General features: G+C 45.3%; 1 protein-coding gene across 2 annotated transcripts in view; it reads left to right on the top strand.

Annotated features, from left to right (window-relative positions):
- Positions 1 to 8,367: 8,367 nt before the first annotated feature.
- LOC146867392 (uncharacterized) overlaps positions 8,368 to 17,524 on the top strand; it is a 171,780-nt gene continuing 162,623 nt past the window's right edge. Inside the window, exon 1 of one of the 2 annotated variants that reach the window (XM_085605077.1) lies at positions 8,368 to 8,805. In XM_085605077.1, coding sequence (XP_085461203.1) covers positions 8,558 to 8,805 — 248 coding nt within the window. In that variant the 5' untranslated portion in view covers positions 8,368 to 8,557. The remainder of the gene's footprint in view (positions 8,806 to 17,524) is intronic. The other variant, XM_085605083.1, reaches the window with a different exon arrangement.

Genomic DNA, 17,524 nt, shown 5'->3' on the forward strand with positions numbered 1-17,524 from the left:
CTGTTCCCATGGGGCATAGGGTCGAGACTGATTTGCATATGGCTGGGTCCAATCTGGGGTGGCGTAGTGGGCAAAAGAACGATGGATTTAACCCAGATCTTTTGACTGGGGGAGAATGTTTGCATTGTCAGAATCTGCGCCAGTTCCCAGTTCCTGCAGGCCATGGGCTTGATAGTCCATGCTCTGCAGGAACGTGCAATGATGCACCCATTGCAGTACCTTGCTAAGCCTTGAAGATATAGGGGTCGATTACGATGCCGGTCGGAAAGCATTCCGCCGGAATCGGTCTTAGAATGGTTTCCGACTGAATCGGATCGGGGATTCCGACCGACCAATTACGATGCTTCCGGATACAATTTGGTCGGACTCCCATTGACTTCAATGGGAGCCTGTGTTCCGACCGAATAGGCAGGCTCCCATTGAAGAAAGGGGTGGCTGGGGAAAATCTTGAACCCTGTGGCGGGCACCCCATAGTGCCTGCCACACTGTGCATGGTTGGAAAGGGGGGTCCCTTGGGTACCCCCATGCGACTGATTCGGAAGGGCGCGGGGGAAGTTGAGTGTGCTACGGGTCCCCAAAGTCAGATTCTGACAGCCGATCCGAGTCGGAACAACTGATTCGGAAAGGCCGTCCGAATCTGACCTTGTAATCGCTAGGTCGGAAACGAGGTCAGAAGACCTGTACGAGTCAGCTCTGAACAACTCGGTTCCTTTGAGTGCCATCCGGAACCGACTCGGAAAGTCTGAACGCTTTACTAACATCGTAATTGATCGTTCAGAAACCTTTCCGAATCGGTCAGAGAGACGGGTTCCGAATCGGATTCAGAAAACCCAAATCCGATTTGCAGCCTTTCCGAACATCATCATAATTGACCCCTTAGTGTTTGTCTACAAAGAATATAAATGAATGAAGAATTTGCATCAAGACTACGTGACTGTGTATTCAAAATATTTATCCCTTTGATTGGGGTTTGGACTTAATGCACATTGTTCGGGCAAATGTTTTTTATGCTGAAATCTGGATAGTAGGAATATTGTAGTAAAAATTGGTCTGAGGATTTTATTTGACGTCATCTTCTCAACTATTCAGAACAATATAGTACCTAGATAACAAACGCTCCTGATTTAGTTCTTCTAGAAGAAGATGATCTGGAATGGTCTTTTGCAGCAGCCGCACACTCAGGTAGATATGGATAAGTGGCGGCGATGCTAGACGCATCTGTCACCATAGTCGGAGAGGGTCCATGATCTGAATCCCAAGAGGACAGTGACAAGTGTTGCTCAGCGAGCTCTATCTCCATACTGATTACATCCACCGTTCGCTGTAAGAAGCCATCTAGAGTAGATCCTGTTGTGCCTTTGGCAGCAGTGACCCTGCATGTCCCCATCATACGTTTACAGACATCACTTCTACAGGTTCTGAAGTCTATTGCCCAAACTTAAAGATACCTCGCAAAAACACCAGCCCATCCTTCTCCAGATAATGATGGCCGAAGATGTGGCTGGTCTTGGCCCGGGTGCATGCTCGGGCGTGTCCCATGCTGCAGATTTGTGCGGCGATATAAATGGTGCTACATGGCAGCAACAGCACTCAAGTGCAATGGGCCCCTCCTCCTCCAGGTAGTGGTGCAGGGCAGGATAAGAAGTCCCCCCTGTCTGTCAGGTGTCTCACGCAGCAGTTATGGGTGGCGCTATTTATGGCGCTACGTGACTGGAACAGCTCTCAGGTACAACGGGCCAAAGGGACCCTTCTCCTCCAAGCATCGGTGCAGGGCAGGATATGAAGTTCCCTTGTCAGTCAGGCATCCATCGATGCGTTTTCGGGCGGCAGTATTTATGGTGCTACGTGGCAAAACAAAAAGCACTTAGATGCAACGGGCCAATGGGACCGTCCTCCTCCAGGTAGTGGTGCAAGGTGGGATATGAAGATCCCTCTGTCTGTCAGGAATCCCGCGCTGCAGTTGCAGGCAACACTATTTATGGTGCAGCGTGGCAGTGACAACACTCAGGTGCAACGGGCCCCTCCTTCAGGCAGTGGTGCGGGGTGGAAATGACGTCCCCCCTGTCTGTCTGACATCCCCTTTAATCAGTTTAATGATATGTATTGATACTGAAGGTTTGTAGCATGCACAGCTGTCCATCCTTGAGGATGCCTCAGTGCTCGTGGGATTATTACCCTCTAGGAAGGGCTTAAGTTTAACAAGTGAGTGGAAATAACTAGGGGTTGGCGGAATTTGCGAAATCCACTTTCGCAAATGATCGCGAACATTTTACAAATTATCGCAAACACGCGGAAATATTGCGAAGATGCGGAAGTTTTTTTCCCGCATGTTCGCAAGATTTTCTGCATGGTTGCGGCTCGCCAACTTACCCATGTGGTTGCTCGCGGGCGCGGCCATCTTGTTTTCAGTTGTCTTGCGGTGCATGATCGCGAGAAGAAAGACGTGATCGCGCGACGCATGACGTCACTGCGGGCGCGAACTGTCGCGAGACAGCGCAAATGGCTAAAAACAATACAACAGCTCATGGAGAACGCAACCGGATCAAGAAAACTTGTCGGCGAACGCAGGGATTCAGGTAAGGCGATCGCGCGTGAGAATGTATTATTTTACAGCGCGAGCAAGAAACAAATTATCGCCAAGCTGCGGAATGCGGAAATTTTGACATTTTCCCGCTTTCCGCGAAACGCGAAAATGTCAAATTATCGCAATTTCCGCGAACGGAATGAAATTTTAGCCCAGGCCTAGAAATAACCAAATCACGCACCAAGCTAGGCCACCTAAAGGGAAGAAGATTCCACAACCAAGTCCCTTTAAGCCCTTTTGAAGGTCCTGTGTTCCTCATTTACCCTAAAGGTGCTAGTAAGGATTTTCAGAGGCATGACCCTGGTACACTTACCCATCTCTTAAAGCCTTATTCCCACTTGACATTTCAGTACCGAGGATGGAAATTGATCTACTGACCCATGTGGGTGTTTGGACAAAATATTGAGTCTAAAATATTGTGTGAAGAAAATATTGTGTCAAGAATATTGAGGACAAAATTATCATGAAGGTAAGTTTCTATGGTTAAGCAAAGTTTTACTATACTTAACTCCACATCTACGTACCTTGTCGATATATATATATATATATATATATATATATATATATATATATTTATTTTCAAGGTACTCAGATGTGGAGTTAAGAATAGTAAATTTATACGTACCACTTTGAACTTACCTTCCCGATATTTTGGCGCTTGATATTTGTGACCCAATATTCTGTCCACAAGATATTTTTGGCATTGATATTCTATCAGACAACCCCTGTGTGGCTGCTGGGGTCCCTTAGGCATACTAGGTTTTCACTGTGGATTGCCTTATGCACCAGAGTAAGAATTTAACATTCTAACTCTTGCCCCAATGGGTAACCACTGGGAGTGTGGCATTTATGAAGAGAGATATGATTCTGTGCCTTCAGCTTGCACATCACCCTTAGTGCACTATTCTGGTCTATTGCAAATGGACGAACGCATAGCATGGCAGCCTGCATGCAGGCTGTTGTAGTGGTGGATCTTGCTAAGGATGCTTGTTTCCGGTCCAGGGAAGACTTGGCTTGGCAGTTCGGGATGGACTGTTCCCATGAGGCACAGGGTCAGACTGTTTTGCATATGGCCATGTCTGAACTGGGGTGGCGGAGTGAGCTAAAGAATGATGATGGATTAAACCCAGATCAGTTGACTGGGGTTGAGTGCTTGCGATGTTCAACACTTCGTCCATCATCCCCTTTGGATCTTGCCAAGGTGTGTGGTCCTGGTCAATGCTACCTCACCCGAGTTGTTAGAAATGGCAGTATTTTTTTCCCCCACATCTTTTGGGAGTTGCCTGTCCTTTCCTCTGCCTAAATGTAGTTATTCTTTGATAAAAACTTGACCCAACTGTACACAATTGGAGAGGGAGGTGTACCCAAATGTACTGGCCAATGAAATTGTAGGAGGGGCATGGCACTTACCCCACTGGCATCATCTCCATGTTTAACTCATTCATAGACAGTCTGCAGTATTGCACCCACCTTTGGATTTCCCCCCCGGCACGCAAAAACTTGCAATTATCTACACTTCCCAACTGCCAACTGATTGTCAGCCATGTATTGTGTTGTAGAATTTATAGAGTACTTTATACCACTGATGAGGAACAAAGCGGTCCAATTTTATCTTCTTCCTGGGCGCCCTACCAAAGTGCTCCTTAGAGTGTTGGATGTAGTTTGGCCTTTATGGGAGGTGTTCGAGCGGTATGTGAGGTTCAAAGGCATACTTCAAACAAAGGACCACTGATATCACCGCAGAGAAGATGTGGTGTTGCAAAGACAGTGAGAATAGATGCAGCCACGCACCCTTACCATTGTATGGTCATCTGAATCATGTAAATATATGGATGGGAACAGCCAACTTTTTTGCTTCTATTCTCTGAAAATCTAGGTGATTATTAATTCTTCATATTGCTGAGAAGCTGATTTAAAAGCTTGGCCCTCTGTTTCGAAAAGTAGCAATTTTCAAAGGGAGAGATTGTCAAAAGAATGTCCAACCTATTGTATAGTGATAGTGGTTGGTGAAAGGTGCAGAGTTTATGTTCAAAAACAGGTGGTCCAGGTTCACGGATTCCTGGATGTGCAAGGTTCAGTGAGGAGTGAAGTGCTTTAAAGGTAATACATCTAACCACCAGCGCCAAGTGTAAGAATATCAGGGCTTGCAACATTGAGGATTTTCTGAATTCTCTGTAACTTTTGAAGGGAGATGAGAAAGGCTTTGGAGCATTGTCCGTTGATGTGCATCTGTTAAAATAAAGGCGATTTCCTCAGTAACTCCACCAGCAATAAAAGATAAATGTTAGAAAGGGTCCAAAGGTATACGGAGGAGCCCGACGGTACGCCACAGTGTACGTTTCTCAGAAAAGCTATATGTGGCCTTGCAAGCATATGGATTGGTTTCTTTGGATGTATGACGTTACAACGCATACATTTACATCGCGGTACATTACATCGCGGTTTTGACAACGCAAGTCGTTACAACGACTTGCGTTGGAGGGCGCTGGACTTAGGAGTAGTATCATTTACTATTCCAACTCCAGTCTACGTACAGTAAGGAAGGTGTTGGATAGTAAATTATACTATTCCTTGTCCTAGAGCGCCATCGAGCGCAAGTCTTTACAAAACCGCAATGTAATAGCATCGCGATGTAATCCCTGCGTTGTAAACGATGTTTACCATTTCTTTTCGTTAAGAATGAACTAAACTGGGCCTTTACCACTCCTTGCAAGCCTTCCCAGCTATCCAATCCTTCCAAATGCATGGCATGGCATAGCACACAATGTCAAACTTGACCAACAAATTGCAATAATACTACCACTTCCCACTGACCAGCATCCCTTGTCTAGAGAGCTTGATCTTGATATCAACCAACAAAGAAGCTTTGTTATATGCCTCTGAATAGGGTCACTTTTGCTCAAATGAACATGATCAAGAATTATCCACCTACCTTAGACCCACAGGTATGTTCTTCCAAATGTGTTTATTTCTTTATACTTTTCAATACAGAGCTACTTAACCCAGAAGAGTGTCAGATCTCTTCACGTATGAACTTCAGATTGAGGTGAAAATGATATTCCAGAGAAGAAACAGGAAAACCTTAAGAAAATAACACAAGCTTTTTACATTAGGATCAAGTCAAAGAAAGCAAATGCAGCATCCTGCGTATATAAGGGAGCGAAAGGAAGAAACAAGATTATACTGAGTGCAGTAAGTGAGTCATCAGTTTAGTTTGAATTATTTAGAGGGAAGTGACAAAGTGCATTCTGTATTTTCAGGGCATCTTTAAAAAAACGTAATTGCTGGAAAACCTTTCCTTAAAAAGTGGGATCCTGAAAAGTTGTGGAGATTTGCTGCAAAGTTTTGCTTGGTGGTCAACTCTCTCAAGAATCTTCACAAGTTAGATTGATGTGTACAGGTGAATGGCATTGTGGGTGAGGCAGTCTACCTTGTGCAGCAAATAGGTGGCTAGAAGAAGCCAGTTGAGATATTCTAGAACAGAGGAAAACCTATACAATCTTCTGGTGTTTATGATCAGTCAGCAGCAGAATGGTGACTTGCTTTAAGGGGTTTCTGCTCTAAAAAAAAGTAGTGAGAATGGAATTACCGATTGTGTGAGACCACTAGCAATTGAACTGCAACTTTGAAATGTCAGCGTGCTAGAAAGGTTTAACACTGGGTAGACATTTCAATTGGTATATTTGGCAAGCTCCCTATATGCAAGTCAAGATTGAGGGATTCATGTAAAGTGAGACACAGTGTACAGAACTGAGATCATATTGTGTATGATGAGGAAAACGTGACAACGCACTTGTTTAAAAATGATATCAAGCAGTAAACGATGTTGATCATTTGTCAATGAATGTAACTTTAGCTTGAATCATTTCTAACTTTTATGCAAAGCTTATTATGCAAAATTTAAAGACAGGTTAAAATTGGCACTTGTTTTCCTGATACTTTCAGCTAAGGCCACACTCATCCGGAGGATGTAAAGTATGATGAGGTTTTCGGTCCAACCCTGAGTCTGGAATCGGTAGAGGACAGGAGGAGGAACTCTATTTTGGGTAATTGAGCTTGAGTTTCCTCTTGGCCACCCACAAATTAGTGTCATAGAAATCAATCAATCAATTAGGGATCTGTGGAGCGTACTACTCACCCTGGAGGGTCTCAAGGCGAGGGGGGGATGGGGGGTTTTGGCAGCTCCTTTTCATCCGAAGAGCCAGGTCTTGAGGCTCTTCCTGAATGCTTGCAGAGTGGGGGTCCAACTGATACCGAGGGGGAGTTCGTTCCAGGTCTTGGCCACGATGTAGGAGAAGGCTCTTCCTCCCATCCTGGCTCTGCGGATGCCTGGAATTTTGGTCAGGGCAAGGTCGGCGGAGCGGAGGTTTCTCTTGGGTGCGTAGAAGGAGACTCTTTCGTTGAGGTATTGGGGTCCGAGGTAGTGGAGGGATTTGTAGGCGTGAATGAGCAGCTTGAAGGTCACTCTCTTTTCGATGGGGAGCCAGTGGAGGTCTCGTAGGTGCTAGGTGATGTGGTCTTGTCATTAAATATAGTACAAAATAGTTGTTAAGAGAATTGATACAATCAGTGTGGCTAATATTTTGATATGGCAGAGTATCATAATTGTTAGTAGAAGGTGATATGTTGGAACTAAACCTTTGCAAGGCTTTCACATAAAAGCTTAAGAATAGGTGCAACAGACTTGCCAACTCTCACGGTGCCACCGTGTATCACACGATTTCGGATCCCCTCACACAGTCACCAAAGAGGAGCTGAAATCACACGATGGCAGAGAAAACGAGCTGAAACCCACTGTAAACAGTGGGTTTCCAGCTCGCTTCGGAGGCTGTAAACAGCCAATGTCCATAAAATGGTTCTAAAATTATTTTGATGTGGATTTGGGGCTGGCTAGAGGTGAAGGTGGATGGCCGATCTTTGGATCTTGGATCTTTGCCTTCTAGGTCTGAACTGGGATTGCCCACATGTTGGTGACTTCATTTCCATGGAAGGTTGAGATGGGTCTCAATCATGGGTTGCTCTCGCTGTTATTTGGCGCTATTTATGTAAATTCCTGGTTATGCTACAGCATAAAGAACTGTGATCATATTGCATAGGATGAGGATAATGTGACCACGCACTCGGTAGAAATTGAAACCAGACAGTAAATGACGTTGCTCATTTCTCAATTAATGTAAGTTTATCTTTCAACGCCTAATATGCAAAATGTAAAGACAAGTTAAACTTGGAAGTACCTTACAAATTGGATACCTTACAAGTTCATGGTGATAAAATAAAATACGCTTTCGCTACTTTAAAACCCACCCGTGGTCCTGTCCTCCTCGGTGTAGCGTGATACTTTGTCCGGTTCTCACATGAATATTTTAAGACCCAGCTTTGGTATAATAATATCCGTTAATGGATTCTAGGGTGTGCTAGTCTTTTAAGGAAAATTAGGACTGCCAGTACCAGCATGCGCAGCGGTGCGAGTCAAGGGCACACAGTAGTTTTGCATTCACAAACGTAGGCCGCGCCAGTGGCAGGTACAGTCACTCATTTCACTTAGCTGAAAGCTGCCTGAAAGGCTGCGAAGATAAATGAAGTCCTATTTTAGATTTAAAGCTGTCCAGTCGGCGAGAGAGGGCTGCAGGCTCTGTAAATAGCTCACTTAAAGCTCGCAGCGCGCGGCTCGCCGGCCGTCACTAGCGTAAGCCGGGACCTGACTCAAATTGGCAGGGACAGGTCGGCTTCTGACTTAATCCCCTTAAATAGGCCAGGGCCGAGCGCTCAATTTTCCTTTCCCAGTCCCAGGGTCGAGCGGCGGACGTTGGTGCCAGCTCTTCACTCCGAAAGGCCCTTTGACCTTGGCAGAAACACCCTCTAGAACAGTCTTTAAGTGGGGGCAGTTCATTATGAACTTCGCCGCCCAGTTTTGGTACTCGCAGGCCTCGAAGGACCGAGCTGGCTGGACGGAGACGAAGGCTGACGAGGAAAATGACCCCTTTTGGCAAAGGTTGGAGAATGACGGTGCCTGAGCACCCGCCTCCCCAGTCCCAACACCCTTTTAGTGTGCCGGGTCCCCTCCCCCCAGCTGGGATCCTGGGCCGTACCAATGTCCTATCCAAGTCGAAGGACCCTTCCGTGGCACCCCTCTTCCTCAGAGCCTCGCCCCTCCCCCCCTTAGCAGCTGTAGTTGGTCTCCTCCTCCGCCTCTGCCTGTACCTGACTCTGCTTCTATTTGGGTAATTCTCAGTTTCCTTCTCAACCATAGTTACATCTGGAATCTCATTACAGAATTGTATTTATCTAACCATTCATTCATGTATTACAGGTTCTTAATATAGTGCAGACCAACACATGCAGAATATATATCCCACAACTATGTGCATTAATGCTGGGGGGGGGGGGTTGGTAGTAGACCTTACAAAGTCGGAATTGCCTCAGCTGTTCATTTGTTATGTTTGCGGTGGACATCATCTTTGTTCTTCCGCCTGCCATTTCAAAGTTTAATACATGCTGAATTGCGTTGCCCACATCACCTACCGCGGCCATCGCTGCACCTCTGGGCTGACTTCACCCACTCCCAGGGTAGCCATTAGCAGCTATGGGAGTGGGTTCCAGCTTGAAACAGCAGGACCCTCATTGAGCGGTGGACTTCAGTGGTGGGCTTGCATGAGGGCCCATCAGTAAGGTGGGGGGGCTTTCCCAGATCCGGGATGGGGTTGTTGTCTGCTCCTGGTCCTACATGGTTTAGCAGTGCCCATCAAGGGATATCAAACTGTGTTTCCCTGTATGTCGTGTCATATGTAGTGACGTAATTGATTGTCTTATTCAATCCAACTGGTGTCCTACAAATGATATCTATAGGGTGATTGTATTCATTGAAACACATGACGCCTGCAGAGGAAGGCTCAAGTTGTCTTCTCTGCGTCATTACATTTACACAAATTTTGTTGCCTCTCAAGGAAGTTCGATGGTTTTTGATAAGACAAAATTACCACATACTTAAAGTGACTCTTTGATGTCAGTGAACTGTCATCCACAATGAAATTTGAGCCTAAAGAAATTCTGAAGTAAAGGGCTGCGTCTTCGCTCATAGATATCACCCAATTGAGTTTCTTCAGACCCACCAGCCCCCACACAGTCACAATGTATCGTTGCTTCACTTGCCAGGACTTAAAGGCCCTCTGGCTGGATGGTAATGTCATAAGACCTCTGCGAAACTTCCAGAGCTGTTGTGGTTTCCTACAAACTCCAGACTGTTCCCACCGTGTGACTCACTTCCTGTTGGACAAGTGGCACTGGGTGACTTTTGATTGGTTATCAACCTCTGCCATTAAAACCAATCTTCCTGCCAAGCGACTCCTCCCCTCCTCCCCTGTTACTCTCATGGCACAATGGTGGGGTGCTGGGAGAGGGAACCTAACTTTGCGCCATGAAGACCTCGGTGTTTTGGGAGTGCAGCTGGTAGGCCGCTCTTTAGACTGGCAGAGGAAATGTTCACAACATACTCTGAGGCTTAGCCTTACCCAGGCCCAGCAATGATTACAGCAGCAGGCCTTACTCCCAGAGGGTTGGATGAGGAATTGTGGGTAAAGAGAGGCAACACTGAAATGGTGAAAAATGCAGATAAAAGGCGGGGAGGGGGCAATCCACAGAAACACACACTAAGTGGTATTCCTTTCTTCCTGCTCTCTCCTCAAAGTAAATTACACATGTGCAGAAGGGAAGGATTGTCCAAACCTGCAATGCAGGTAACACTATTTTAAGAAAATGTTCAGACTCTGTAAATTAGCCCCTGCTTTTTAAAAAGCCACATCTGCTCATAGGGGCCTTTCCGTGTCTGTTAGTAACCTGTACTGGAGTGGGCTCACCGGTGCCTCGCCTATAAGGAATGTTCAAAATGTATTTGCGTGTCTCCTTCAACCATAGCTAGCCTTGAATGGAACTCATACAAGCATGAATGTGGGCCTTCATCTAATGTATCTGGTTCAGGAACCCCTTGTTACCTCAGAATTAAAGACTCCTAGTGCCTGAGTGTCATATGAGGGCCATTATTAACTGGTCTCTCTTACAGAGTGAGTTCTTAAGACCCATCTCAATGGATACTGGAGAAAATGAATCTGGGAATGGGTTCTCCAAGGTAGGCCCATCCCAGGCAAAGCCCCCTGGTGGAAATCCCTTCTACACACCAACTGCTTCCGGGGCAGTCGTGTCTCCCCTACTGGCACCTTTCTTCAAGTGCAGCACCCCAGGACGTTGGTCAAAGGGTCGCCAACTAGCGCACAACCTGAAATCAAGCCTAGAGACAACCCTCATTCACACTTGGGGGCAAAAGGTCCTTATAAAGGATTATTCCAACATCAACAAGCAATCCACTCTGTGGGTTCCAAGGCCTTGTGCAATTTTTTTTACTGTGCCTGCAAAGTTGGGTGTATCCGGAAACCTTTCCATCTGTGAAGGTAGCAACATTTCCCAAGTTCACACGACTGTGTCTGTTGGGTAGGAGCAGAACTCTGCATTTCAGAGTACCGGCTGTATTGTGGGGGGTGACATCATGAGATATAAAATGGAAACAACATGGTAGGCCTACGAGGTACAGAGAGGAGGGAAGTGGGCACAGGGTCAGTGGTGAGGGTGTGATGGTGGGGGACAGCGCAAGTCTTGGGGTGTGGGGGGGGGGGGTGCATCTGCTGCCAGTTCTGGTGGATCACTGGTCTAATGAATTCACTGCAGGAATTTCCATTTGACCCCATAGCTGCGGGTTCAGATTCCAGCAAGCCCACTCAGTGTTTTACCTCATCTACTCTGAAATGTTGAATACCTTCACACTTCTCTAATCTGAAGTGTTCTGCTCAGTTGAAAGCGCACATCTAATGGTGTAAGGTAACGAGCGGTATGGCGGTGCCTGTTCCCCAGGAGGCAAACAAGTGTCATGTCACCCTTCCAGGTTTTAAAGGATGCTAGGGCTAGCTTCATGACTTGTTTTAAAAACTTGTACAACATGCATTCTGTGCTCAGCATACAGGACTGGCGATTGAGCCTATATTAAGGCTTCTTACAGAGTATGGGCGCACAGCCTACGGGGAGCGCCAGGCTGTTGATGGTCCATACAAGCAGAAAAGTTGGGTCCATAATGTAAAGTACTAAAGTTAAGCGCCCTGTAATCAGCCAGTGTACATACAGACTGCCTAGTGAGGTTGCTGCCAGACCGATTAGTGAGAGTGCAGTCTGGCTGATTAGTAAATCCACTAATGTGCATTTCTTTTATAAGACTTACCAGGGAGCCTGTATTACTTAAATATTTCACTTGTAATAGAAGAGTGTGAGCAGCTTTCATGCCCCATTCCTTAGCAGAAATGCTGTTTACCAGTTTCAAGTAGCTTCAACTGCATTCAGTAATCTGAAGCTAGACCTGTAAGCTTAGAGTAAGACTGGCTTGTATGTGTGCAGCATGACTGGTGAGTGAGCGTATGGTAAAGGCGGTAGCAAACAAGGTAACATGGGTGCTACCAGTATATCAGTGAATATACTGCCAGGCTAGTTAATATACAATGACATGTTAGTGACACGCGTATGAGACATGGGGCAGGCAGACGTGGTAGTAAATGCTACATTAGATAAGTTAGTGAGCACAGAGACTGGTCTGTGAGTGTGCAGTCTAGTGAGCATTCAACTAGGATGGCATTAAGTAAGACAGTTTAGTGAGCGTGCAGCCATGATATTCACTGAAAATATAGCTGGATCAGTTAGTGAGTGTAAGGCAAGTTTGTCTAATGAATATATATGCAAGGCGGTTTGTGGACTACAGACAGACTTGTCACTACATGTGTTAATAGAGTGATATGTGACTGTACAAACATACTGGCAAGGCACAGCTGCCAGTGAGGTGGCAGCAGATGTGGTTAGAGAAGCCAGAGTCACCAGGTGTAAGGCCAGATGTTTAGTGAGTATGCAGGTTGATTGGTAATGATTGTGCAGTCATACTTGTGGGTGACTGTGCAGAATTATTGGGTAATGAGTGCTTAGAAGATTGATTACACATCATTCAGTTATACATGTTAGTGAGAATGTAGTCAGGATGATTTGAGAGCCTACAGTTAAACCGGTTTAGTGAGAATACAGTCAGACAAGGGAGTGAGTGTGCAGTCAATCAGATTAGTATCAACAACTCCAAAGTGGTCAGTGTCTTTACAGCTTGACTAGTTAGACAGCATGCCATTTGAGTGTAATGTGAGAATACTGGCAGAAAGATTTTTAGGCAGTCAGCAAAGTTGGCTAATGGATGTATAGTCAGGCTTGCCGATGAACACACAATTAGACTGTTTATTGGACAGATGGGTAGACTGGTGGGTGAGTGCACGTCCAGACTGGCTAGTTACTGTAGGGTTATGAGAAGATGTGTGTAGGACCCTTGGGGTTCTGGATGGACTCAGGAGAGAAGTACGCACCTGGTTGGGAGGTGTTAAGGTGTGGTTATTACCAGTTATGATGTAATCAGAAAGCAGAGTGAGATTGTATGCTGAGGAATAAAGACGTACAATCCAGAGGTCCAAGTGTGGCGTATTGATTTGCGTGCCCCGGGGCAGGGGAAGATGCTACAACTGGTGACAAGTGCGGGATCTGTGCCCCGAAGAAACAACACTGCTCTCCCTGGAAGTTTGCAATGCTACCACAAACTCCTCCTGTGTATTACATGCGACTATTTCGATGAGAAACAGTTTGGAGTTGGTGAGTGTGAAATTGATGCCCTGCCCCAGCTCACATACAACTCTCGAAGTAGTTGAAGACCCTGCAGAGAAGCACATTTGAAAGACTGCCACAAACTCACTGGTGAGGCCAAGAAGAAATTCTGCACCGCTGTCTACACAGAGCCATCACTGATACAGAGCGAAACACAATAGAAACAGCCATAACCTGGCACAATGCAGAAAGCAGTTATGAACAAGTACGAGAGGCAGAGCTACTGCTTACCGTCAAGAAAGAAGATGCAACCTTATGACCGCTGACCTGGTGTAATGACCCAGACACAAGTACATGGCCAGTGCTTGCAGGAAATACCAGCCCAAAAGAACAGCTGCAGTCACCTGAACAGCATATACTCTCAACGGCAGTCAAAAAGAATGCGAAGTACGGTGCAGCCGTATTTCAGACCACCATTCGACACCGCCAAGAAGCAGAATATTGGTGCCAGATGGACTGCATAGATCAAGAAATTTGTTGATTTCATAGATGCTCTAAAAGAAGTAGATGATAAGAAAATCGTATCCAAAGCTGATGCAATATATCTTACTGCTAAGTCAAGGAAGTGTTGGAAGTCAAGTTCAATCTGATGAAGAACATTGACTATGAAAGGTACATTTTCAATCAAGCGTGACTTCAAGGTGGTGAAATGTTGGACGAGTTTGTTAAAGGACTTGGTGTGGTTCTCAAGCATTGCATATTTAGTGAATTTGATGATGAAGAAGCCATAAGTCTTCGAGCTATCAATGGCTGTTTTTCAGACTCCTTTAGAAGACGCATGTTGAGAGAGACATTCAGTTTAGAGAAAGTGCTAATGGCTGCCAGGGCCGATGTAAGAGTGGATCGACATGCAGCTGACATGAAGCTGGAACTGTGAAAAATTAATCAGCGGTGGCCATGAAAAGTAAGGACAAAAACTGAGTAGACTCTTGCATGTCGCCATCTACAAAAGGAAAAATGTTGTGTTTCAAATATGGGTTTTCATATCCACATGAAGACACATGTCCTGCCATAGGCCAGATGTGCAAAGGCGGCGGTAAGGAGAACCACTTCATAATAGTCTGCCGAGCAAAAGAGAAACTAACTGTGCCACAGAGAGAAGGCAAAATGGCAGTCAGAAAGTTCCAGAAACCTTCTCACCAAGTCTCCAAAACAAACAAGCATCTGCAATGCAATAGGTCTCCTGCGATTTTGAGCTATTGGCATCGTAAATGACAATGCCTTTTATTTATGTTTTGGTTTTTAAAACATAAAAAAAGGCATTGTTATGTACAATGCCAATAGCTTAAACTCTTGCGAGACCTATTAGATTCCAAATGCTTGAAGCCATCGCTGAGTTGCCCCCTACTGTCTCCCATGGCCCCTGAAGAGCTACCCGTTTGCCCCAAATTAAATAAACAAGCTAGTGGTCACAACTGCCACGAGAGACCCTGCCGCCCTCCTGGAGTAAGAGAAACTCATTAAAGAAAATAGTGCTTACAAACTAAAGGAGACGTTCCGTGTAACAACCAAAGTAAAAGTGCCAGTCCTCATGGGAGGTTACAAATGAAGACAAGGTGGTACTAAGGAGGGACTAACAAGCCTAATAACAAATCAGAAGCCAGCATTTAAGAAGGACAATGACACAAGTCAATGTCAAATTTGGGCGGAGAGTGGGCATACTCCAATCCAGCATGGCTCGGAGAGAAGTGCATGCGCTGCCTAGGCTCGACCTAAAAGGCAGCATCAATTACTACAAGTAGAAACTGAAGTCGATCATTGTCAAGTTCATCCTAGGCTTGTCAACGTCACTATCCAGTGCCAGTGAGGAAAATGAATGTGTGCTGATGGCATCAACCGACAAACAATAGGCACCACTAGGTCTGGCTGCCTGCAAGGAAGTATCAATGACAAAAGCAAACCATCAAACGCAACTGCAAAACTAATTTGGGCATTGCCACAAGATTAAATGGTTGCTCCAAAACGTTTGTTATAGACAGTGCTGCATCGATTAACATCATGCCAGGTGAGAAGGTCAACACCTTATCTCCTGTGCCACATCTCCACCCATCAAACACAAAATTATACACGTAGGCATCTTCTAAACCGTTGCTGAGTCAAGGGTCATTCACAGCAACTTTGAGACATAAAGCAGTATCTGTGCAAGCTTCATTTCATGTTCTTCAAGAAGCTTCGTTCAGTGCTTGCCTACCCAGCTTTGCCACTGCTGCTGAAATGGGACTGAAACCTATCCATTACAACTCCCACACTCAATCTGAAGTTGTGAGCTAATATCCGTTGTTATTTCAAGGCCTGGGAAGGCTGAAGTCAATGAAAGTGTGACTTCACATCAATGAGGATAATTGCCCTGCTGCCCAGCAGCACCACAGAGTCCCTTTCCACGTGCAAGAAGCCGTTGAGAAAAAAATAGAAACGCTGTTGATGCAATGCATCATTGAGCACTGCACTCGTCCTATGTCATGTGTGTTGCCCATAGTAGTGGTGCCAAATAAGAACAGTGAGGGTGCATTGTACATCTGTGTTGATATGCTCCTGGCCAGCATAGCAATTGAGAGAGAAAAAATCCTGGTTCACACATAGTGGACATGATCATGCAACTGAATGTTGCCAAAGTTTTCTCCCGTATTGACCTGAACAAGGAATATTATGGACTCAAGTTGGAAGAGAATTGCAGGTACATCACCACTTTTTCAACTCATGTTGGTTTGTTCAGATATAAAAGGTTGAGTTTTGGAGTGTCGTTATCCGCAGAACTATTTCAGGATGCTATACGATGAATAATTCAACCTGTCACAAATGCTTTTAATTACAGTGAAGACATCGGTATTTGGAGTGACACGAAAGGAGCATGACAAGGCTCTTACACAAGTGTGCCAATTGCTTGCTGATACATGTCTTACTCTGAATGCAGCAATGTGTGAGTTTCACAAGGCCAAACTTAAATTCTTTGGACACATATTTTCTGATGGGGGAATGGCTCCTGACCCTGACAAATTAAAAGCACCTTCAGCTACTTTCCCCCGCAAGATGTCACCATACTGCAATTCTTTCTAGGTACGGCCAGCTAGTGCTCAAGGTACATTCATGATTTTGCTACTGTAAGTGCTCCATTAAGAGAGTTGACAAAACAGAATGACCCATTCCAATGGTCTGTTGAATGTGATTAAAGTTTCAAAGGAATAAAACATGCAATTGTGAATGCAACAAGATGGACTACTTGACCCCAAACTACATACTGACATCACAGTGGATGCGAGTGCGGTGGGGCTGGAGGCAATGCTTGCTCAACATAATGGTCATCCGAGTGCTCAGAGACACATTGTAGCCTATACCAGTCGGAGCCTGTCTGACACCGAACGTGCCTATTCTTAGCCTTGAGAAGGAGAACCTGGCTTTAACATGTGTTTCTGTATGTAAAATGATTCACTATCATCACAGACCTCCAAGAGCTACTCAGCATCTTCAGAAATCTGAATTCCCCTTCGCATTTAGAGGTCAGGTCTGAAACTGCGGTCATATAATCATACACAAGCCGGGTAAAGACCAGAACCCTGCTGATTATTTTTCACGAGTACCACTAAAGCATCACAGTTCAACATCCAAGACAGCTGAGGAGTACATCAACTTCATAAAGAAGTCTTGTACACCAGCAGCCATATCAATCAAACAGATTATTGAGGCTACAAATGCTCATAGGAATATGCATATTCTCAAAGAGATAATTCTGGCACAATCCTGGAAACCGAGATTTCAACCTCTTGTTGACAATGTTGAATTTCAGAAATTCAAAAATGTACAAGATGAACTGTCTATTACTAAAGAAGGTGTTTTATTGAGAGGCTCAAGTATTGTCATACCTGAGAGCCTGAGACAACAGGTCATTGAGCTAGCCCATGAAGGACACCATGGTATTGTAGCTATCAAAAGAGCCCTAAGAGACCGAGTCTGGTCACTGCCCTTAAATGAGCGGATTGAGAGAGAACTTAAAGAGTGCCATCTTTGCAACTGCCTTTCCCCAGATTCAACATCCACTGATCATGTCTGACCTTCCTTCGAAGGCTTGGGAAAGGATTGCAGTTGATTCAGGCCCATAGGGAACGGACATTATCTCATTGTAGTCATTAATGAATATTCACGTTTCCCTTTGGTAGAAGGTTTGACAACAACAACCCATGACAAAGTCATTGAGTCGCTGGACAACATCTTTGCATCTTAGGG

Source organism: Triturus cristatus, chromosome 1_2, assembly GCF_964204655.1.
Source record: "Triturus cristatus chromosome 1_2, aTriCri1.1, whole genome shotgun sequence".
NCBI lineage: Eukaryota > Metazoa > Chordata > Amphibia > Caudata > Salamandridae > Triturus > Triturus cristatus.